This window comes from Clytia hemisphaerica, unplaced genomic scaffold (assembly GCF_902728285.1).
Source record: "Clytia hemisphaerica strain Z4C2 unplaced genomic scaffold, Clytia hemisphaerica genome assembly, whole genome shotgun sequence".
Lineage (NCBI taxonomy): Eukaryota > Metazoa > Cnidaria > Hydrozoa > Leptothecata > Clytiidae > Clytia > Clytia hemisphaerica.
In genome coordinates this window covers 1,529,907-1,554,402 of record NW_027103359.1, presented here as the reverse complement: position 1 = coordinate 1,554,402, position 24,496 = coordinate 1,529,907, and the positions used below count along the sequence as shown (strand labels likewise).

Here is a 24,496-nt window from a genome sequence, read left to right as displayed (position 1 = left end):
TTCACATAGTATAAGTCATAATACAAATTATAGTTGGTAGAATTGGTAGAATTCAAAACAGTAAAGCAATGACCTGTTCTTAGAAATTAAATATAAGGTTAAAAAAGATATACTTCACTTCATAAACTGTAAAAAATCCTTGATAGGTGCAGGTATATAACAAGAAGCTAAAAAGTGAAATATAATAAATTACATCTGGGAAAATTGAGAAAATCAAAGAAAATCAAAAGATAACACAGATATGAATTCTACTAAATATTGTTGTCAATTTTGTAAAACAAAAACAGGAAACAAAACGAAACGTGTACTTAAATTTTAAAGTGAAATTGAAGGAAATTGACATAAGCTTGAAAATAAGATAAAAACAAACCTATTTCCTTTGGCTACAAATTCAACATGACACAATGCCAAACTCAGCGTTCCAGGCACTTTTAACTTGACATTATTTGACTGAAATAAAAAGTCACCTTTATTAGTCAGGTTTATCAAAATATCAAAATATTAGATCTTCAAATCAATGTACATTAAATAAAAAGATAAAGAAATAAACAATAAACTCACTGATGGAATAAAATGTTTTTTAGTGCCGGTAATATCCAAAATGGTCAAATCTCCAAAACTAAAATGAAAGAGCAGCCATTCTAATTTGTGTCAGCAATCAACACAAATGCCAGAATTTTTTGCTGACAAAAATAAATCTGAATTAGAAAGGCTGTTAAGAAACTCTAATATGTAGTACAGTTATTTCTATTCTTGCTACAAAAATATAACAATAATTAGTCAGGAGAATTCCATCTGATTCTTAAAATATCAGCCAAAAAAGGATGGCTGTGGCTGACATAGCCATTCTTTTTTATCAAGAGGTCATATTGACATGAAATTTTTTTCGTTATTATTGTTGAAAAGGATAAATTTAAAAACCTGTTTGAATAACAAAGTAAGGTGTTGTCATGATTCCAAATCAATTTACGCCATCTTGGAAACATATCTTTTTCAACTGTAGAAAAAAACATCTAGTTAACATGGACCCAGAGATCAATGGTGCAGCAGATTTCTGCGCATGGCATGATTGTGGGTTTGATTTTTATACAGGCTTTTGGTTTAGGAGTACAAAGCATTAATTTGATTGAAATATGCAAAGGACAAAATTCATGATAATCATCCAAAAAAGTAATCCGAATTTTTCTTGTTTTTAAAAACATTAAAAGACTGTTTAATGAATTGTGATGTTTATAATTCAAAAAATCAACATCTTTGTCAGAAAGAAATAATATATAAAAAAGACTTGAACTTACTCTTATATTTTGTAATGACTTGCTCAAAATTTCCAGCAGTCCTAAAATGAAGCAAGTAACCAAATATATCATTTTCCTTTACAAGATTTAACTTCCTTTAAAAGAAGAACTTCCTTTTTCTTCAGAAGAACTTCTAGAAACTACACAGTTAAAAAATCTTGTATTAGTTTTGGTGGTTAAAAAAAGAAAGGATCTCTATCTTGAGAAGTATCCTTCAGTTAAATATTAAAATATTAACAAAGCGATGGCATTAAAAACGATTCCTTAATTTTCAAGGAAGCTTGGTCAAAAACATTGCTTTCAATCAAATGATGAAAAGAATGAAAATGAACAAAATTTTTGAAAATTGAAACATGCTTGATGGTGGGCATTGCTATTGATAATGTTTTTGAATGAAAAAACAACCAATTATAAGAAAAAAATCCAATGAAAATCCAGAAAAACAGCAATTTCCGGCATTTTCGACCGGCAATTTTTTTTTTTTAATTGGACTCGGCCATGTTTTGGGCATTGTTAATACGCATCTTTGAGCAAAAAATCAGAAAAAACTAATGATAAAATCTCGAGAAAATGCCAAAAAAACAGCTTTTCCGGCATATTTCCGGTATTTTCGGCCGGTAAATTTTTTTTCTGAAAATCGGGCCCCGTCACATTTTATGCATTGCGATTTTGCATCTTTATGCCAAAAATCAGAAAAAACTAATGAGCCAATCCTGAGAAAAGCTGGCAACAGACGAACGGACGGACGGACATGGGTTAATTTAAAGGACCTCCATCGGGTACCCGGAGGTAGGTCCAAAAAAGAGAAGGGGGACTAACCTTATTTCAATAACAGAATCTTGAAGGATGGCAATAAAATTTCCATCCCTGAAAAGTAAATATAATCTGATTTTAATGCTTTACTATAAACACGAGCCTTAAAACAGATCTCCTAAAGCCATCTTTAACCATTTCCCGGCCTTTAAAATCTAGTAATGTAGTAATATAATATATGTAAAATAATTCGGAAAGTCAAAGTTTCGTTTTCCAAAGGAGTTAGTCTCAATGTTTTTGACTCAGTTTTCAATTAAATAACAAAACGGTAAAGAAATAAAGATTTGCATCATGTAATAAAATGCTCAAGAAATCAAAGAAAAACTATCTTTGTTATAGTATCTTACGGTGACAAAGCCATAAGCCATGGCAAGCAATTGTTCATCAGATTGATAAAATTCAATGGTGGGCAACCAAAGGTAGCTTGATATCTAGTAGAAGAATTGATAGAAAAAATATCCTGGACATTGTTCATTTTATTAGAAGTTGATATTTTAAAAATTAATTTTACTGACATCAAGGAATGATTTTAAAAAGACATTAAAAGAAATAATAAGTAAAAAATAAGAAAAATATGTAAACTAAATACCTGAATTGTGTCTTCAAGTTGTCCCACATATAAATTGCAGAACCTAGAATGAAAGATTTGATGTTGATAAAACAAAAAATAGTTATGGATCCATTTAGTATGTATAATTTCACCCCTTCTTTAAAGAACTGCGGATTTGCGTTATTGAATAAATCAATTTCTTGACTTTCGTACCGGGTGACCCACGAAAAAGTTCAGACGTTTTCCGACATTGAGTCCGAACAAATGTCCCAAAGTGCTTGGAGTTTTGATATTTAGAAAGTAGATATCCTAACTTAAAATTTGAGCTATCACTTTTTAAATTTGACCGAATTGTTATCTACTTATGAGCTTTTAAAGTCAAAATTCACTTTTCAGAAAGTGAAAAACACGTAAAAAAGAGGTATTAAATTTATGCAATCAATTAGAAAATCACTTACAAATTGACTTATTTAACGAGTTTTATGACATTAATAATTAATAAAACACCTTTAAAAGTAATTTTTGTTTAAAGGAGATCTAACGGCAAAAATTTCTTTATCCTTATTTTTTGACAGAGTACAGGCCTAATTAAATAAAAAACATTGCAAAAAGAACGAGTGCAAAATCTTTCATATTGATTGAATTATCATTGTTTAAAATATCTCTTTATTTGATAAGTAAGAGGGTTTCGTGACGTCAGCGCTGAACTTTCATTTCGATAGAGAAACTGTTTGTAGACAAAAATTATGGAAAGAAGATGTTTTATAGCAAAATATAATTTTGATGTACGTAGAATGTAGAAGTAGTAGAATGGTTAAAAATGTCTGAGAAATCATTTTCTTCACTTGAAGATTCACTCGACGACATTTTGCTCTGAATTTAGAAGTCTAAATGAATGTGCTAAATGATTTTATCAAGAAATTTTTCTTTATAAAACTCACTAAAAGTTTAGAGAAAAAGAGAGAAAATCTTGTTTAACAAACAAGTTGTTCAGCAATGACGTCACACGCTTAGATCTTTAAAGGGATATAATTTCCTATTGAGTTAAAATTTTCAACATAATATAGCTCATTTTAATCCCCACAATATAAAGTTTCCATAATTTCCAAAAAAAATGTAGCAAAATTTTTGCCGTTAGATCTCCTTTAAAACAAGACTAGTTTTTATAAAAATTGGCGCTTTTGTAGATTTTTCAGATTTTTTTCAAAAACTGTATATCAAAAACGTCTAAAAATACCAAATTTGATACCCCTTTTTTACGTGTTTTTTACACTTTCCGAAAAGTGAATTTTGACTTTAAAAGCTCATAAGTAGAGAACAAATTGGTCAAATTTAAAAAGTGATAGCTCAAATTTTAAGTTAGGATATCTACTTTCTAAATATCTAAACTCCAAGCACTTTGGGACATTTGTTCGGCCTCAAGACGTCGAGAAACGTCTGAACTTTTTCGTGGGTCACCCGGTATTTTACCAATTTCACTTACTTTGTGAAACTTTCCATAGCTTCTTTAGAAGTGAACCACGATATTGCCAAAAATAACTTTCAACTTGGTCCTGGATTAAATAAAATTAGAGAAAAATTTTAGTCACTACAAACTTGTGCCTATTTCTAATTAACTGAAAATAAGTAAGCTGCACTTACCAACAACTGTGGTTCTTGTTTCCATTCTTCGTGAACAATCAAATCATACAATATTTGCTCATTTTCTTCCATTGTTTTGATAATATTGAATCTTCTCGGGATTTTGTAATTTTTCTTGTTTACTTTTAAATACCTTGAACGAAATATACAAACATAATAAATTCATAAAGTGGATAGCATACACAATAAGACGGAAAAGTAAACAGCTTTTTGCAACCTGGGATAGTTTCAAACATAAATTGAAGTTTACAGAACATTTTGGTGGGAACTACAATGTGACAAAATTGGAGTAAATTTCACTAGATAGGCTAGGTCTGCAAAGCTTTCTCATCAATAAGCATCTTTTCCTTTCCCCTTTAAGCTTGGTACTCACTTATTTAAAAAAGTGGCGTTTAGCACTAGCTGCAGGTCTTTTAAACATTAGATTTCCTTCTTTTCCTATCAATCTTTGCTATAAAGGTTGCATATGCCACTTACATTAGACGCCACTTTTTTAAACATGTGAGTACTAAGCTTTATTGCATGCCTTATTGAACCTAGAGTAAAAGAAAAACACAAATTATTTTAGAAATCTGATATACTTATCTACATCATAATTACAAAAAGTAAGAAAAATAAACATACACGACGTGACATACATAAAATTAAATCACATAAAGAGACAAAGATACAAGTTCATCCATATCTGAATGAACTTGCAAGAGTACATTCTTCTCCACGTTCAACTTCAGTTTAAATTAGAATACCATGTTCAACGAATACGATTATTGACACCGAGTAGGTTTTGGATTGTTGTTATACCAGCTCCAACCAAACTCATTGCATCTTGCAGAGCATGATCAACAGAATCTTTGGCTGTGGCAGCTGTTTCAATATCCTTGACTCTTCTATGAAGAAAATCCCAAGTATCCTCAAAGTTTGCTGACTTGTCCTGCAACATGTGTAATTCTGTTGAAAGGTGTAAAGCAGCTACAGCTGCACGTTTGCTATACCAGCTCATGTCTGATGACATATCACCAGCATGGTACCAGATTTCATCAACCATGTTTGCTCCCTGTTCTAAAACTTCAGCAGCCATTGATGGTGATGCCATTAAAGCAAGAGCTTGTGGCCAAGAATCCATGTAAGGAATGATCATTTTCAAGCGCTCTTTCACAGCATTCTCAATGAAATTGGCTGTTGATACTCCTTTGTTTTCATCAAATCTTTTCGATTCTTTTGCTAATATTTCAAATAGCTTAGCATTTGAGGTTTCAATGAAATGTAAAACCAATTCTGCTGGTCCCCGTTTAAACATACCAGCTGTGCTCATTGATAATTCTAATGCTTCCACAGCTGCATCAATGGACTTTTGTGTCCAGCCATGAGTTGAAACAAATTCAAGGGCAACGTTGAGGATTTCAGCAGAAATATCATCATCATTCATGTATTCCTCATTCTCTTCAATTTCATTTGAAGTGCTGTTTAAAATCATTTCATCCTCATTTAAAGACTCTTTGACTTCAGAAATTGGGTCAGGGACATTGAAATCTTCTATGTTACTTTCAGAAGCACTGTTTAATATAATTTCATTCTCATTCAAATGTTCGGGAGTCTTATTTTCATGGACAACAACAGGGTCTGGCACATCAAAATGCTCAAGATCTTTCTTTGATGAGCTTAAAAACATGTCATCAACTGAAAATGGATTGCCTGCATCATCTTTTTTGTCATCATTTCTGATAGAGGAAGCTGTTAGACAGCGTACAGAGCCAGCATTTTGGGCAGCAATGAAAGAAGATGGTAAAATTTGTTGTCTCAGAAGTCGAGTAGATGCACCTGACAATGGCCGTATTGCTCTTGAAATGGACAGAAACATGCTGTAGAAAGAAATACCTTTACTGTAATGTTGCTGAAACTGCAATGGTTGTGATTGTCTCGTTATCTCAAGTGTCAAACTCCAGGGAAATGGATCAGTCGTCTGGTCGTGGGACACGTTATGCAAGAAACTGAAAACGAAAGTGATGTGTGTTTATGTTCGCTGCCGCTCGCTGTATTGGCATGGCGTGTAATTTGCTGACCTAAAACTGTTCTAAACTTACTCCACAGAGGTCCGCAATTACAAAGCCGGGCGCTGTTGCGGGAGTTGGTTTCCTTTCGATCTTTTAGTCGCGCGGCTGAGGTCGAAAAAAGTGGCTAGAAAATGATTTTCGTGATACACCTCTTAGATTCCACTTTTTTCGATGGAAACTCTCGAATTAGTATATGTAGATTCCAAAATCAAAAAGTTTCCACGATATTATCGTGCAAGTAACGAGTAAATGGCGATTTTTTGCGTTTCCAGGCAAAATTGCAAGGCTTGGAAATTCATGATTTTTGGGGGGTCTTCAAATTAAAAAAAGACCTATATCACATGATAGAGCTCTTCAAACTGAGCAAAAAAGTGTATTACACCAAAGTCCCAACTTCTCTAGATCAAAAGTTATGGGCCTATTTGTGGTCAAAAAGGTGTTTAATTTTGCATAAATTAATGCAGATTGTAGGGAAATTCACTGTTTTCCATCAGTTTTTTACCACAAATAGGCCCATAACTTTTGATCTAGAGAAGTTGGGACTTTGGTGTAATACACTTTTTTGCTCAGTTTGAAGAGCTCTATCATGTGGTATAGGGTTTTTTTTAATTTGAAGACCCCCCAAAAATCATGAATTTCCAGGCCCCTTCCAGGCCTTGCAATTTTGCCTGGAAACGCAAAAAATCGCCAATTACTCGTTACTTGCACGATAATATCGTGGAAACTTTTTGATTTTGTAATCTACACATACTAATTCGCGAGTTTCCGTTGTTTTTTTTGGAATCTAAAATATGTATCACGAAATGAAACGTTTTTCGACCTCAGCCGCGCGACTATTTCGAGATCAAAAACTTTGTGGATGCTTGAAAAGAAGATTTTTTGTAACCACCTGTCAGATGTTGTAAGAGTATTTTTGTACAATTTTTTTCAGTGTAATGCCCAAATGTTTTTTATCTGCTTTTAAATACTTAGGTTTAGCTAAACTATCTAACAGAGAAATCAGTTTTTCCTATTCAATTTTTTCCCCTACTGTACAAAATTTGCATGTTTTGAAAATTTGGTGTGTGCGTACCACCCAGGTACCACCGTCCTGGTGGAATTTTTTAATAGCATCTAAACAGAATCTGGCATGTATTTAGGAAAATTTTAAAGGGTTTTTAATACTTTGGGTACTGTGGGTTCCGTCTCCCCCGTTAGCAACTCCAGAAGATTTTTCAAATTTTAATTTTTTTCTCAAAACCTATCCTATCTTGTAGAGCTTTGAAAAAGAAAGAAAATGAGGGGTCATAGGCCTCTAGAGGATAAGTGGTTGTAAAGATATTCAAATTTTAGTGTCAAAAATTTGACTAAAAATGTCAAAAAAAGGTTAGGAAAATTGCTTGGAAAAATTCGAAAAATGTGTCAAAAAAGAAAAAAAAGAAATTTTCCAGTCATGCTTCTTCAATTTTGCATATCTCTTTTTCTAGTGTAGCTAGAGACCTGAAATTTGGAGGGAGAATTCTTTGATGGTGTTAGAATATTATTATATAAAAATATTTGTAAAATATTTAGTATATTTATCAAAATAATGAAAGATATATCTTTTTTAAAAAGGAGGACATTGCATTGTTTTATTTTTGTTTTTGAAGAAAATTAGCTTGGAAAAGGTTGAAATGAGTCAAAAAAGGTGGTAGGACCCATTTTCAAGGGGCCTCTGGAAATGGAGGAACAACAACTTATGAATAAAGAACAAGTTTTTCTGAAAGGAGAAACCCCAAATGAAAAGAAAATCCATTTCGGCAGAAATAAAAACTTTTTTTTGGGACATTCCCATGCAAAAGAAGCAAAAAAGTTAAAAAAACTACATGAAAATGAAAGAATTAGAATTAGCGATTGTGATTTTTGAATTCCTCACCCTTTTTCTGATAAACATACAAAGTTTCAGCCTTCAAACACATTTTCCTCCGTTTCCAGACACATTTATTCATCGAAAGTTGCAAAATGTTTTTCTCCCGTCGGCAAACAATTTTCAAAATGTTGCAAAACGTTCGGTATTTTACCAATTTGCCGTCTAGCCCGTGTCCACAGTGTTATATACCGCTGGAAAGCTAAGATCACGGGCTTTCATTTAGTAAAAACCGGAACGCTTTAGCATACATAGAAAAGAAGTTTGAAGGGTTCAAAGTTCACGGAAAAATGAAACATTTGGTTTGACGTCAACGAAAGTTGCGTGACTTCTGGAGTCGCTACCCCCGTAGATCTTTTTATTGAGAAGTTGATCTTCAACGCAAAGGGCCAGGCAGTCTAAACTTAAACTCCTATATTAGGATTAGAAACTAAGCTACTCTTACATCCTTTATCTTTTCCTTTACAACAATACAATGCTGACAAGTTGACACAACACATGTGTACATGTACAATGACAAGTAATTCCTGAGAGAAGTTTTTATAGAAATTCTGCAACAAAAACGAAAGTGGTCTCTTCTACTGATTGCTTCCCAGCGCTCCTTCATAGCTGTTTATCAATTTTCCACCAAAGGAGGTTGCCGCATTTCATACGGCCCTCCTTTTTGGCACCTGTGGCCTTTCAGTGCCTTGCACGACGGGCGGCTGCAAAATCCCACCCTTCATATATTTTTTTCAATCTGTGATCCGTGGCTTAGGTTTTTTCTCATCTTCAATTTACTGAAGAAAGCGGGAATTTGATACGAGAGTTAGACTGTCAACAAAATGCCATAAAAAATCATCGAATAAAAGAAGAACTTAAAATCTTAAATATTTCCATTTTGAAGAATAGGTGCAAAAAAGTGAAACATAGAAAAGTTTCATTTTTCATTGCATTAATCGAAATGGGGGATTTGGAAAATTTTCTATGTTTAGTTTTTTGCACAAACCCCTGTAACTATGGGCGAGCACCACCCTGTTGCTAAGATGTTGGCTTGAAATCGAAAATGAAACAACTCAAAACGAAAGTAAAATCGGCCCGTATACTCGAAATCCCGTAATCTTGATATACGAGTTTAAGTCTATACTGCCAGGGGGCCGTCGACAAACAATTTTCCTTTTTCTTAACGGCTTCTGGCCGTAAGGGGTGGGAGGGGGTCACTGCAATGCTATTAAAAAAGTTTTTAAAAAATGGAAAGTCTCACTTACAAATTTCATCAGTCCAAAAAAAAGGAGAAACATGTGAAGAAAGGCTGGGGTAATATTCGATTGGTTCGATTGTTGTTTGACTGGTTCGATCGTCGATTCCGTTCAATTGAGATTGTCTTGCTTTATTCTTGCAGCTTCCCAACATCCAAGCTCTCAAACATCACAAGCCAAATGAAATTACTTTCGATTTCCCGTAGAAATTGTGCTATTTATTATGAACAATCAGGGGGTCAATGAATCGACGATCCAATGCAATTGAACATCAATCGAACGCAATCGAATTTCAATCGGTCGATTGTGTTTGATTTGGTTCGACTGGTTCAATCGTCGATTCCGTTCGATTGAGATCGTCTGGAAAGGGCCATTCCAGAAAATTTTTGTTACCGTTGGACGACGTGCATTTTTTTTTAATTTTTCTAGCCTTGGAAATAACTTTTCTTTTCCAGTGGTGGTCGGAAATTCCGATAAAAATCCATGTACTTTTGCAAAATGCATCGGAAATTCCACTCTTTTTGCCTTTTCTAAGGGGTCTTCTTCCTAAAAAACTTCCGAATTTTTTATCGGCATTGGGCCGATAAGCTTCAGACCCCCTCCCCCCTTGCTCTTATCGGCAAAAATTTTTCGAAACCGACTTTTACTTCTTCGAAAACACAATTTTTTCCAATCATGTCTGCCATATCGCGTTGATATTGCCTTTCCACCCGTCACCGTTGAATTTTCGTCTATGTATTTGCACCAACATTCAGTTTGTTCATACCCGCATTGATATTGTTAATCAAAACAAAAGTTAAAAAGACGCGATGAAGTTGCAACATTTCAAAAGAAAAGGCAGCATACAGGCCAATGAAAAAGGGTTTTTTTTATCAAAGCTAATTCAAAACTGCCCTTTTAAAGTTGCGGATTTTGTGCGTGAAGGTGAAAGCAAGTGAAATTGTTTGCTTTCAGTGGAGTTTGTGGACGAAATCAGAAAATAATTGGCTGAAAAAATATTTGTCCCAATACTTGTTTTTTTATTTGGCCCAATGCCGATAAAAAATTCGAAAGTTTTTTGTCGAAGACCCCTAATTCAATTGCCTTGGAAATTCATACATTTTCTTCTCTCGCCTTGGAAATTTCGAATTTTGGTGAAAACTTTTGCCCTTGGAAATCCTGGTGTCGTCCGCCCCCCTGTTATAGACAAATTCTGGAATGGCTCAAAGGCCAGGCAAGGCCCAATTGATTCAGGCATCGAAATAAGGGATAGAAAGTGCATCACAATTTTTTGATAAGCATGATTTTGCATCCTAAAATGGATCAATTTTCAATTTTTAGCTTGTAAGTAATCCAAAAACGCATCGCGAATTGCGAAATGCGATATGCTAATTCGATCCCTGTGATTGTTTGGTTGGTGTCCTAGAAGCTTTGAAAATTGGGTCGGTCGGCTGGTCGGTTGGTCGGTCAGTTGGTCAGTCTGTAGCTGAAATTGGAACCTTTTTTTTATTTTCCCACCAAAAACCTCAATTTTTGAAATTCTGTGCAATCCTGGCTGGAATTCAACCACAAATGTAAAGAAATAGCCTAAAGCCCGGATCCGCAAAGGCACAAGCTGCAATCACAAGATAACTTCTAGTTAGAGATTAAAAGGCGTTCGCGGCGTGTGCTTAAAGGAATAGACCTTTTTGCCTTTTCATCTGCCATATTGAGATGTATGCAAAATTATGGTGGCCAAATTGCCATGGTGAAATTCCCTTTGAAAATATGCAAAACATGTGCAAAAAGAAAGTATTAAGAGCAGATGCACCTAAGAATCAGAAAAAGTGGGATCATGGGGGTCTTCAAATCTTCCTGAAATTTTGACACAAGGTCACATATCTTTGGTGGATCACACTCAAAAAATTTCATCTCTCTAGCAATAGCGGTTCCTAAGTTATGCCCAATTTACGAAAATGTAATTTACAGACCAGTGATTTGTGTCCCTGCACGCGATTTGGAGCACATTGAAAATAGGCCGATCCTTAAAAAGCCGAACTTTTGGCCGATATGGACCGGTCTGGACTGTTCCTGGCCAAATTTGGCCGATGTTGACCGATCTGGGCCAATCTAGGCCGATCTTAGCTGAACCATGTTTCCTAATCTTTTCTCTAAACAAAAGCCGATCTAGACCGGTCCAAATCGGCCAAGTCCGGTCTGAAAACAAACAAGCAAATCTTTTTCGTATGACGTTATTTTTTGTTTACAATTTCGAGTGCCTAAAAACTTTCGAATCTTTTTGTTAAGTGTTCGAATGAACTCCAGAGAACGTTCAAATGTTTTGAAAAGTCTCTGACTCTAAAATCAAAACAAAAGCAAAAGGAAAAGTACCACAACAGAAGGAAGAAGGTGGAAGTATTTTTATTTTTATATTTTAACTAGAGTGAAAACCGTTGGAGAATAATTTTTCATGAGCTAAAAATTAAGATTATAAATTATCAAGATAACTGTATTATTGGAATATCAGCAAAGAAAAGGCGAGTAACAGTTTCTTTTTGAGAGATTAAGCTGTCGTTAGTTAAAAGGTCGAAACAACCAATTGTTCCTTTTGGTTTTGGTGTTACTTTATTAGCTGTGTATGAAATACGAAGAAAAATATTGACATGCAATTTATAACAAGGGAGATATATGTAAATGAGACAGGGATGTCTAAATAAACTAACTAAGGGACACAGTGCAATTCTATTCTAAGGAGGATTTCTAATAATCTTTTCTAAATGGATTCATAAAGAGAGAGTGAGTCAAGGTTATAAAATACAGGAGAGTATGTGATTTACGACGAAAAAAGTGTTTGAAAACAATTTTGCTTCTAATCAGTATTTCGGCTTCCGTAAAACGTTCTGGACCGGTTCGTATCGGCCTGGACCGGACCATATCGGCCTAGACCGGTCTTACATTGGCCGAACATCACTGTTTTTGTTTTATCAGGTTTGTAACTTAACAAAACCGGACCTGGCCGTTATTGGCCGATCCAGACCGGACTTGGCCGATCCGAACCGGACCTGGCCGAACTAGGCCGATTTGGGCCGTATAATTACTTGGCCGATCCTGGCCGATCTTGAATGTGCTCTAAATCGCTTGCAGCGACACATATGTTCATAGTTTCTACCCCTATTACCACTGGGCTTAATAATTTGATTTTAACTACACCTACGTTTTGGGGGCCCCAAACCTCCGTTTTGACAACCAGGGGTATATTGTAAAAATTTTATCAAACAAATTTATGCCCAAAACCCTCTAAATCACATTTCAAAACTATAGTAAAAATTTTGTATTCATATCTTAAAGATATCTCGAGAAATTGCTAAAATTGCAAACCCCCGTTTTGGGGGCCATTATTTATATTTCTATTTGATAATTCGTAGAAGGTTTTACAAAACCTATTCTCTTGAATATAAATAAAAAGAAATTAAAAAAAAGAAATTTGATACAAAAATAAAGAAATTTAAAAAAATAAAATCTAGGATTGAAATATGAAAATATATACAGTACAATGAATGATGGGTTTAAATGTTAATGTTTTAATGTTTTTAAAATAATTTATTTTCTAATAATGAAATAGAAGGATGAAAAGTGGTTGAGAAGAAAATAAGAATCGTAGAGATTATGATTTATGTCAGCATTTATGGGACTTAAGATTTAGTATTGAAATTGCTGAGAGTAGATAAGAGAGATTAGTTTGACTAGCACAATGCAATTTTGGGTAAATCTTATGTCTATTTGAAATCTAAGTTGTTAATTTTACTAAAATATATATTACGATCTTCAATAGATGTGACTTCAGAGGGAGATTGTTCCATAGCTTGACAACCCGAGGGAAAAATGACATTGTATACGATTGAATTGAACCCAGTATTTGTTGAAATGTTCTTACAACGCTGCCTATTAGGGAGAATTGATTTGTCCACATGTTTTAGATTGTGGAGAACATCGTGAAAGAATTTCAATCTAATCATTTTTCGGCGTTTCTCAAATGTGTCCAATTGGGCATCTCTAAGAAGAGATGTTGGGGATGATTTCCTGTCCCATTTGTTGTAAATCCAACGGAATGACTTTCTTTGTACAGCCTCAAATTTAGATGTCAATGTGTCAATTCCTGGAGTGTCCCATACAGATGATGCATATTCACCAAGTGGGCGTATGTATGTTTTATAGCATGCTAATTGTGTTTCAGAATCAGAAAATTAGAATGATTAGAAAAAAGCTACCTATCTTTAAGCGATTGAAAAATATTGTTGAAATTGAAAATTTTGAAAAAGAACTTCCAGGAAATAAAGTAGAGATGTTAAAGCCCTTCATGCAGCAAATATTTTTGCAAAACCTCTTTCTTTTCCTCTAGATTTGAGAAAGATTTCAAATTTGATCGACGTTTTGGGGGCCAGATACTGTAGCGATCTTCTTTTGGCAAGAGATTTTCAGGGTGGTAGGGTACCATGAATAGATTGAACATACTAAAATTTTAGGGGGTTTTGTTTGACAGAAATTAAAATGTAGTCGTCTAAAAAAACGGCTATTCTTTTTTAGAATCAACCTTACAATGTAGTTTTTATATTTATAAAAACTAGATTGCTGACGTGTGGAAAGGAATGTCGACGTGACTGATCCTTTTGTTTCAATAATAACATCAAAGCGGGAACTAATTTTCTTCTCGTTTCTTTCTTTCCTTTTTCTTTCTCATAAGTTCACGCTTTCCCTCACACCCTCCAAGCGTGGTTAGCTCAAGCGTCTGTCTCATAAGCATGAGTTTCCAATTCTTGATTTTGTTTTTGTGCTCATCAATTTTGAATCACATTTCATGGGAGTGAAGAGATATCAACGCGTTATGTAATGTTAAATGCTATTAGTAATTACGCGTTCAATAGACCTTATTGGAGTTTTTGATTTTTCTAAAAAAGTGATGCATTGTGGGATTGTTTCGAGTGTATTACAATAGAATTCCCTCGAGGAATTCCTAAGAGATTTCTATTGTAATACACTCGAAACAATCAACAAACAACTTATTTTTCTGGACCTTTGCCTTGATTGGAAGGCTCTTAAAAAAACGAATCAAAAAATGTTATTTTCTCATTCTCAGCCCCAGCATGTTTCGTAGATGTTTCTTAGTTTTTTAGGCATTCTGAGCCTCATGTTTCTTAAAAGTATGTTTCTTAAAAAAAAACAATGTGTATTTGCCTCAGCAGGTGGTATCCAGGCTAGCTAAATAAATGCACTAGAAATGGCACCACTGTTAAAGTGACTATAGTCCTTTAGGAGATCACAACCATTTTTGTTTGGCATTTACTCCATCTCTCTCCGTTGATTTCCATTTAAGGACTTTTGGATTTAAAAAAAGGTAGGACTTGAACTTTAGACAGGGGTCGGAGGGAATTGCCCACTATGGCCACATAAGATGCTGGTTGACAAAGATAAACAAACAAAAGAAGATCTCTTTTAAAAGTGAAAAATAAATATGTCTTTGTCAGGCCAACTAGGTGTATGAAACTTTTGTTTACTGTTTCTATCATTTAGAATTATTAAAATACAGTCAAAAACTATGACATCATCACTGAAGAATAATTCAATTTTGAGTAACCTTGTAAAGCAACCAAGGCAAATTTTAACAGCATTATTGCATACAAATACAAGACTGTTGGTATCTGACAAAATCCTGGAAGAGAAAACACCATTGGGTAAATTTAGTGAAGCTGCAAAAGCAACAAATGAACAAAAACCAACGACTTCCGCAGAGAGTGAGGAGCAGGAACCAGATCCTTATGCACCCTTCCCAGAGGCAACAAACCCTGAAACTGGCGAAATAGGTGGTCCTCTTGGTCCTGAACCAACACGGTATGGTGACTGGGAAAGGAAAGGAAGATGCTCAGATTTTTGAAAGGAATGTTTCTCTTTGCATATTTTTCACACTTTTCAAGCACAATGTATATGTGTTTGATTGGATGATGGCTTTGTAAATGCATATCTAGACTTTCTACAAAATTTTTTGTTTCAAAAAAAATGCTTTGATGAATCTTCCTTTAAGATATCGATTTCCTTAACCATGAGGGCTGGATCCTTAAATCAAACCTCATTTTGTTGCTTGAAGTAATTATTTTCAGTAAATATATTTGTAATTAATTTTTTTGTACATTATAATAAGCAAAAAGAAAGAGAAATATTGAAAATTAAAAGTTAGATCTTTGACTCAGAAGTAATTTCCCAATCTAATAAATGCCATAATGTATGTTATTATTCTCGAAAGGTGTTTTTGAAGGGTGCATTAAAAACACAAAAACTTTTGTTCATGAGGGACATTAAAATAATAAAATAAAATCTTCTATTGACTTTGATTTTTGAGTCTTTGCGTGTAATGCTTTTTATTGTGGCTTAGATTTAGACTGTTTCTTAACCTTCCTTTATTCTGATTTCAGGTAAATAATAAAAATAAAATGAGCTTAATAAATACTGACAACAAGATTAGGAAAAATGAAAAAGATTCAACAGGAGTAGATAACAGAATGATGGATGGTGAAAAGTATTTACTGAAGTATGACATCCATTTCTACTTAGGGGATGCGGTCAAACAGATGTTGCGCTGTAAAACATCCAACATTAAAATCACATCTACTAATTTTTTACACGAGTATTTTGTTAACGTCAAAAACGGAAATCATGTTTTGTTGCGTGAATATGATTACATCCAATCTACCAATTGGAATCGTTTATCGTTTATTAGAAAATTTTGGAAATCTTTTGAACATCTTTCATCAAATGGTGGATTGTATTCTGGCAATGATTTTCAATCATTTCTATGTTTATTATGTCCAGATTTTTCAGAGGATATTGTACAAAAGGCAATGGAAATTGCTTCTCAGAATGAAAATTGTCTAGAAACCAATTTAGTCATTTCTTTTTCAGACTTTACATACAACATGCAGTTCATATTTTACTATATGGAATTCTCAAAACATTGTGAAGATATTTTTAAGAATTTGATACACCATGAATCATCTCTGGATCAAAATTCACCAAGAAGTAACGTCCCATCCAAATCATTTTTAAGAAATGTTAGAGAACAGATATTTTACAAGAAAGAGATTTTAACACCACCTGCAGACATTGTTGAAGATTTACTTAGAAGTTCTTCACACATTGATTATTATCAATTTATTACTATGCTGAGCCAAAACACAAGGATTTTGCAGCTGATTCTATAGCCTAGTGAAGCATTATTGATAATACCATCCAGGATCACGATATACCATGCCCAGGGCCGTTTTGTTGTAAAATCAATGATTTTTGTTGAGTCAGCATATTTTACAATATTTTGGCTGAGTTAGCAAAACTATCTTGTGACTTAGCTAATCGAAACTATTTTCAACTAGTTCCTTCCCATCGGGGAGGGTACTTAGGCTAGTGAAGGTACAGGTATGTCCGACCCTTTTTTGGAACCTGGCAGTCCCTGTTGGGAAAATTAGAAAATTCAACCCCTGTCCCACTTTTGCACTAAGGGTCAGAAAAATAGGAAAATTTCAATTATTTGACCCCAAAATCATCAAAATTTGGTCAAATTAGTCCCTATAAAGGTCGTAAAAATTCACACACTGATACCCCTATCATTCTGTAAACCCAGTATCCCCTACTGGGAGTACGTTTCATGGCCCATTTTTTGAAATGTTGGTTTGAAAGTGTAAACGTTACTGTGCACAATGACATCACCAAGGAATGTGACAGATTTTGTGTCATTCTGGACCATTTTAGGGGTCTAGGTAATTGACCAAATTTCATAAAAGACCCAATTTTTGCCATGTGCTTTTCATGATCTTTTAGATATTCTGTTATTTATTTTCGAAAACTTTGTAAAACAATTTTTTACTGAAAATCGACATAATAAAATCCCCTAAAAAGGGTCCAAAACTCTTCCTTTCGATTGCAGTTTTTCTTGGCGGTTCTAGGACCCATTACGAGCCTCCCTGCCAAATTTCAGCCAAGTATTTATATTGAGTTCTGGTATTATTTTTTCCAAGGTAATTCTAGTGGACTCTATTGGATTTGTTTATTTGCTTTAAAGACACTGTATACTATTTCTGTAAATATTTATTGTAAAAAATAGCTCAGACATTTAAATATTGCAATATATACATTGAGTAGTTTATTTCCTCTACACTATTATGTTTCAAATATTCTAACAATAATTTATGTTTTATTTCTATCAAACAAAACCAGCCAAAACTTCCTTCTTTTTCCAATGGAACAGCCCATATCCAGTAATTTTGATTTGGGTAAGTTGGCGAGTTTAAGTTTGGGAAGTGACTGGAAGTAATGAAACTTTTGTTTTTATTCACTATCAAATACCATAATTTCTTGCTGTTGTGAGAAATTGGTTAAACACTTTTTGACCAAGGTTACAAAGCTTAACGAATACTGGGTTGCAAAATGAAAATGATACGTGGAAATAAAAGATATTTGTGTTGTCCTCAAAATAGTGTTTTCTTGCTATGGCTCTAATAAACGCGTTTAGCATTGACCAAATTTAAGAGCTCACAATCTTATAAATTCTTAAAATGTCTAATTCTTAACTAAGGTTAATAATTTTTTGAGAAATTTCCTTTGCTGAGATTTTTTATTTTTTTTTTATTGAGATCTTATTTGTTGGTTAAAGTGCATTCAAGAATAAATCTATTTTTAAATCATTAACACAGATAATAATGAAAAATACTTCAAGGAAAGAAAAATGGAAGAGATTATACAAGATAATGTTTGACAGATGTATTCCAAGGTATAAATGAATATAGTACGTCAAATGTCACATGGATAATGTATTTATTACAAGCACTTAATGTTCATTGTTTTCGATAGTGAAAAGAAAACCTTTTTATTTAAAATTCGGTACGGTTCTCCAAATGACGGACTTTAACCCAACGTTTCGCTCGTCATTATCAATTATAAGGAGAAACTACCTCAAATTTCAAATGGTTAGCCCAGAAAAACTTTTACAAATTTCTGATAATGATGTGGTTTTCATAGCTTGACTATTGTTGCAATGCTGCACTTATATTGAACCTTTTTGAAAACTAAACCCTAATTGTGCATTCATTGATTTATTCTACCTTAAAAATCTTTTTTTCTACACTCTCAGGGACATTGATGTGTATAAACGACCATGGTCAGATTACAGCAAACATATTTCTGGTTTCCAAAGCTATTGAAGTTTCAAGCTATGTTTTAAGACCTTTGGGAATAGGGTAAGAAATACGTTTATTTTCTTGATTATAAAAAATGCTCTGAAAGCCAGTGTACAATAAGCTTTTTGGCGGATGGCGGAAAACATTAAATTTGGCGGGAACTTAATTTGGCGGATTTTGACCAAATTCTTTAAGGGTACATCTAAAATTGTTTCACTCGACTGGAAATAGTGTACGATTCCAAAAGTGAAGCTTTTTCAGTATTAAAACAATTGAAACTCTGATTTTATCATTAGCCATTTTTCTTTTTTCCACATTTTCCCACTTTTTCCCACTTGGTCTACAGTTCGCTAAAACCTGGTTAAATGAGAAACATCATCAATCCTTGAATGACCTCATTGTATTTCTTAAATTTCCTCATTAAATAAATTTTTCCTTTTTCCGATTCAGCAGAAAAAATATTCTGAGAAACTGTTTGTATTCTGATTAAATCAGTTTCCTTACATCACGTTATTTATCTCTAATTATTGCTTGCAGTTTGTGGTTTATGCAGGTTTATGGGTAAATAAATTGCCCAACGAAGTTTCGTTGTTTTTTTGGACCCTTAGCGTCCAACCCCAGCTGCTGGGAAATCGTGCAGTAAGTAAGTAAGTTAGCGGAACTAAAAAGGTGGCGATTAAGTAAAAATTTGCCCCCTGTTAGAACTAATTTGACCAAATTTCCATCCTTCAAGGGGCAAACGATTGAAATCATTATTTTCTGATCTTTCCAGCCCTCACAAGGACTTCCATAGGTTCCAAAAGGCACCCTTAAGGGTGCCATATACCCGTACCATTCCAATGCCTAAGGGGGTAACTTAGGCAGTAAAGAATGATAGTAACAATAAAAGGGTTAAATAGTCAACCTATAATACAGGAATTTTTTCTCAAGACAACGACTTTGTCCCATTCTCCATTAATCGAAAAAAAATATTCCGATTTACAGCCATTTCCGCAATCTGAATTATTTGACAGTTCTTGCTTTTAACCAAATTTCGAACTCAAGCAAAGATGGGTGTCATTGTGCACGGTTGTTTTGTCATTTCATAATTTTGGATATTACCATTCAGTTATTTTCAATTGTGGCTTGTGGTTACTCCCATAATTTTGGTCTCTATCTCTCAAATTTTTGACTCTCTACTATATAGACACCGAAAGTGGTCAGATTCAGCTAAAAATTTTTGACGAAATTTTTAAATCATCCCTAGAGGTATTCTAAGTTTTACTGAATTGACCCTTGATTTACTTAAAATTTAATGGTTCCAGGCCAAGTATTGTTCCTTAACTGTTCTTATTTATTAATTTTTAAGACTCATTGGAATTGTTCTTTTAAAAAAGGTATTAAATATGAAATTATCTAAAATTGTCTAAAATACACCTTTCCCGAAATGTTTTCGACTTTTTTGTTACAATCTTTAAGTGTTTCATTTTGGTAAAACAAAAATCTGTGAAAAAAATACAAAACAAATAAAAAAAGTACTGTCTAAAAAGTTCTTCCGGTTTTTGAGTTATTTTGAATTAAACTTTTATTTTAAACAATAGAATCAAATGAGAACGAGGCTGAGCTGCATGTATCAAATGTTCAGGATTGATTCGTCTCTAACATAAAAATTTTGATGTGATTTCAAAACCTTTAAAAAAGAGCAATATCTCGGGAAAGGTGTATTGCATAAAAAATGAACGTATTATTTTTTACTTTTCACATAATATAACAGCTTGAATTACGTTTTACAACAAAATAATCCAAAACGCAAACAATTTCACCTTCAAGATTTTGTATTTTCCAAGGCCATTCTGGATGTCTCGTCACACCTATTTGATGTGGCATTACATGAAGTTCTTTACGATCTATTCCGTTTTGTAACCGAAATTCCTTCAATGTTTCATTACAGTGAAAGTCGAAGAGAAACTTAGTGACAGGATATTCTATAATATCTTTCCCTTTTTGAAGTGAGTCCAATCGTATCCTAACTAAGATTGTTTCTTCAAATACATAATCATCATAATCATTTAAATTTGGTAAAATTTTACATTCCTCTACTGTCTTTGAATCTTCGAAAACGTTGTTAAATCGTCGAAGAACGAAGCAATCTGTTGGAACCTTTCTACTTGTCGATGAAAGAATGGAGCTCGGATCGCTCAGTTGTTTTTGAATATATTCTAACCTCTCTGGATAATATTTCTCAAGTATTTTCGTCTTAACCTCGGCTATGGTATTTGAATCGTTGACCTCAATATAATGTTTCTTACGATCGTTTTTCCAATGACAACCTTCAACACTTATCTTGAATGTCTTTTTACCAATTACTACATGAAAATGCATCTCTCCTTTGAAATTTTCATTTTGTGAGAAAAGATCAAATATTTTGGTCGAATCGTTTTCAATCTCTTGATGTTGGAAAAGTATACTTTGTTGATGGATAGGAATATCATGTGTTTTATGAACATAATTTTTAATGTCTTGGATAGATTCCATTTCTCTTGGATTCAACTCTTCTTCTTTTGTTAAGAATCGCAATTTGAGTGATTTCAGATGTTTGATTCCATATTGAAGACAAATATTTTCCAGTTTTTCATTTTCTTGGAAATAGGCAACAGTATACATAATTATATCTTCAATTTTAATTCTCGAATCTTCCTTGTATTCCTTGTATTGTAGTATCTCTTTATCTACAGATAATAATATAAGGGTATCTATCGGTATTTCTGTTAAAGCCACTATATAGTCATAAACTTCAATGACAGTGCGATTAGTATAAGTTGTAGCAATAATCCGGTTTGTCCCATATCCTTTAACTGTTAATCTATGCAAGATTTTAATTTGGTCTGTTGGTTCTATTACTTTTCTTTGGTTGACAATTTTCATAGATTGCCTACATGTTTTCAATCCAAAGTAAAGTTTGATTACATTTGAATCAAAAGTAAGTTCTGAAATCCTTGTACAACTACGAAGCGCAGTTTCAGTGTTGTTTCTTTGAAACAAAAGTATAAGATCCATTGGTATAAATAAAAGACTCCCAACCATTTCAGTTACAGTCATTATAGTATCACTCATGTGAAACTCAATATTGAAAAATGGGGCTCCTTCAGATTGCAAACCATGATAAATCAAGACTCTTATTTTGCTAGACATTTTGGTAAGTATAAACTCATATGATTAAAGTCTTTTTACAGTAACAAAATTGTTCAATTACATAGTCCTCTAACTACAGTACTGTACACTTTGTTTTATCATCAAAAAGAGATATCAAAATTATTCTCGCTTTCTTATGTTGTGATTGATTTTTTAACGAGGTTTTTTGTTGTCTTTCCCTTTTAAAATGTAAAATGAGACAAGCTTTAATAATCTGCTAGAAATTGTTGACATAATGTATGCCTTTCACTTTCATAGGTTATTATATGACATTTCGTTTTGGTTTGTTTGTTATCAATAGTTCCATTTATACTGAGACGGAAAAATCGTCTGAGGCGGGTAGTATATAAAATGTGATCTGTGGAGGAGATTTTATTTATTGAAACATGAATGGACGTACATTCCTCCATGATGCTCATTTTCTAAATTGCTCGTTTCAGACAAATTAATCGTCTCAGTATAAATAGAACTAATCATATTCTTACTAGTGAGGTCTGTTAGCACATAAAAACGTAAGAATACTTCAGATGGTGATTAAAGCATGAAATTTGGCACAGATGATCCTTAGAGGGTCTAAAACTTAATTTTAAACAGTTACACCAAATTTTGCCACCTGGCCACCTGCCAGATGACGTCATCAGGTGGCTGGGCAAAAAATTATTTTTTTGAAAATATTCAAAATCTGATGGTTCCAACGGAAAGAACATGAAATGCTGATAAAAATTGAGGTATAAAACATGCCTTGAAAATCTTCCTATCAAAAGTTATGGAGGTTGAAAGTTTTTTGATGACGTCATCATAAGCCTTTCCAGGCAACACTTAAAAACATCGTAATTTTGGTACAAATTGACCAAATTTCATGTTTTATACATGAATTCATATAGGTTTCGTTGGACAGAACTTTACTTTAATTCTTATAATCTATATCTTGACTAGACTAGTAAACTAGTCGTTGAAAACAGACCCATATACAAAAAAATCAAGCTCCAAAAAAAAAAAGAATCGAAGAGGTGAGGTTGCGTGTCTTTTCTGAATTTCAACGACTAGAAGCTACTTCCCTCAAAAAACGTTGTTTAATTTTACAACTTTTTTTAGGTTTTTGAGAATCCATCCAACTTTTTTGACTAAATGATATTTCATAGTAACATTAAACATGGGAACATATAAATAAATGAGTATTTCCAAAAACACAATAAACAGAAAGAAAAATAAATGGAATTACGCACGGGTCAGACATACAGAAATCTGTATGTCTCTCCTTACGATTTTAGGTGAAGAAAAAAAGGCGTTGGAAGTAGCTTCTAGTCGGTTATTTTCCTTTTCTCTCACGCGCGCTGAATATTTAATTAGTGTTTACATTATTTCATTGACAGTTTTGTTATAAGGTTATAAGTAATAACCTACTAGTTTACTAGTCTATATCTTGACTGATTTTTTCTATCAATGATTAGCAGTCAAAGGAGGCCGATTTGAAAGAAATTTCTAAAGAGTTTTATGACTTCTTTGGCTATTACAGAAAAGTTGTTACTCCATCTAATTTTTATTACCTCCATGGTTATATCAATAGATGATGTAGCTACGGGGGGTGATATTGGTTGCAAGTCATTTTTCTTATAATAAAGATTTCCTAAAAAATAAATTATTAATGGCAGTGGCGGATCTGAGGGGGTGGTGCTGATTCAAATTACTGATGGTGAGTGTCCCTTTCGTCCCGGAGGTATTCGGACAAAATTTTTCAAAGGGTAGTATGTTGGGTAATTTGTAGCTTAAAAGTACTGCTCTCACTGAAGGCGCTTTAAAACCATTTACTTTTCAAAGAGATTTCATATATATTTTTTAGATGGAGCACATATTTGTCAAAAATGGTTAAATTTTGTCCCGAGAGGAGTATTTAGAATATATTAATCTTTGCATTTTATCACGCACACGTCAATTAAAACGTACACGTTTTTTTATAAGAACTTGCTAAACTTTTGAAGCCTTCAGATGTTCTTAACGTTTTGAGTTTTAAGCCTTAAAAATGTTCTTATTTTGCCCATTTTCATAAGAAATTGGGTATTTTAGAGGCTGCAAAGCCTTAAAATGTTCTTAACTTGTTCTTAACATTTTTGCCATCGAAGCATTATGTTCTTATATAGTTTTTTCTTATTAAAAACGTGTATAATATCTTCTAAATAGTATCATATTCAATGAAAAGCTCCTAAGAATTAACATAGTGACTTAATTTGTACGGATTTTTTTCTCACAAAATAGTGCAAGTTAATTGTCTTTTTACAATGAAATAGTCTAAAATACATACTTCGTCGTTGATATATTGTATTCTCCATGGATGTTGAGCATCTCTGACTACTCCTCTTTGGTTTGGCATTACATGAAGCTCCTGACTGCTTATTCTTTCTAGTGAACAAAACGTGGACAAAAAAGTTTTCAAGGCCTCATTACTGTTAGTATCAAAAAGAAATTTATAAACTGGATACTCTATTATTTCGTCCCCTTTTTGAAGAAGGTCCATACGAATTCGAACCAAGATCGTTTCATCAATTTTGTAATTTTTTATATTCAGTGAAATTTTACATTCCTCTACTGTTTTTGAGTCTTCGAAAACGTCGTTAAATCGTCGAAGAACAAAGCAATCTGTTGGAACCTTTCTACTTGTCGATGAAAGAATGGAGTTCG

The 24,496-nt window shown here is 33.4% G+C and overlaps 4 protein-coding genes across 5 annotated transcripts in view; 2 read left to right on the top strand and 2 right to left on the bottom strand.

Annotated features, from left to right (window-relative positions):
* The window catches only part of LOC136822539 (NBAS subunit of NRZ tethering complex-like), an 88,515-nt gene extending 84,064 nt beyond the window's left edge, over positions 1-4,451 (bottom strand). Inside the window, exons 1-10 of the mRNA XM_067078807.1 lie at positions 4,300-4,451; positions 4,142-4,211; positions 2,698-2,740; positions 2,456-2,539; positions 2,115-2,162; positions 1,296-1,336; positions 922-997; positions 562-619; positions 371-450; positions 114-167 (exon numbers count right to left, since the gene is read on the bottom strand). Of these exons, the coding sequence (XP_066934908.1) occupies positions 114-167; positions 371-450; positions 562-619; positions 922-997; positions 1,296-1,336; positions 2,115-2,162; positions 2,456-2,539; positions 2,698-2,740; positions 4,142-4,211; positions 4,300-4,371 (626 nt within the window). The 5' untranslated portion in view covers positions 4,372-4,451. The remainder of the gene's footprint in view (positions 1-113; positions 168-370; positions 451-561; positions 620-921; positions 998-1,295; positions 1,337-2,114; positions 2,163-2,455; positions 2,540-2,697; positions 2,741-4,141; positions 4,212-4,299) is intronic.
* A 407-nt stretch (positions 4,452-4,858) lies between these two features.
* On the bottom strand, positions 4,859-6,309 carry LOC136822550 (ubiquinone biosynthesis protein COQ9-B, mitochondrial-like). Its single transcript, XM_067078817.1, has one exon. The coding sequence runs from the start codon at positions 6,155-6,157 to the stop codon at positions 5,051-5,053; it is 1,107 nt and encodes a 368-aa protein (XP_066934918.1). The 5' UTR covers positions 6,158-6,309; the 3' UTR covers positions 4,859-5,050.
* Positions 6,310-15,024: 8,715 nt separating this feature from the next.
* LOC136821722 (succinate dehydrogenase assembly factor 4, mitochondrial-like) lies at positions 15,025-15,360 on the top strand. The gene has a single exon (XM_067077935.1). It carries the CDS (start codon positions 15,025-15,027, stop codon positions 15,358-15,360), a length of 336 nt encoding a protein of 111 aa, XP_066934036.1.
* Positions 15,361-18,607: 3,247 nt separating this feature from the next.
* The window catches only part of LOC136822511 (uncharacterized), a 57,257-nt gene continuing 51,368 nt past the window's right edge, over positions 18,608-24,496 (top strand). For both annotated transcript variants that reach the window (XR_010848906.1, XM_067078780.1), the window contains exon 1: positions 18,608-18,709. The gene's annotated coding sequence lies outside the window, so the exon portion shown is untranslated. The remainder of the gene's footprint in view (positions 18,710-24,496) is intronic.

What these genes read in the sequence shown, in the direction of transcription:
- LOC136821722 (XM_067077935.1), top strand. Translation starts at nt 15,025, where the DNA reads ATGACATCATCACTGAAGAATAATTCAATTTTGAGTAACCTTGTAAAG.
- LOC136822550 (XM_067078817.1), bottom strand. Translation starts at nt 6,157, where the DNA reads ATGTTTCTGTCCATTTCAAGAGCAATACGGCCATTGTCAGGTGCATCT.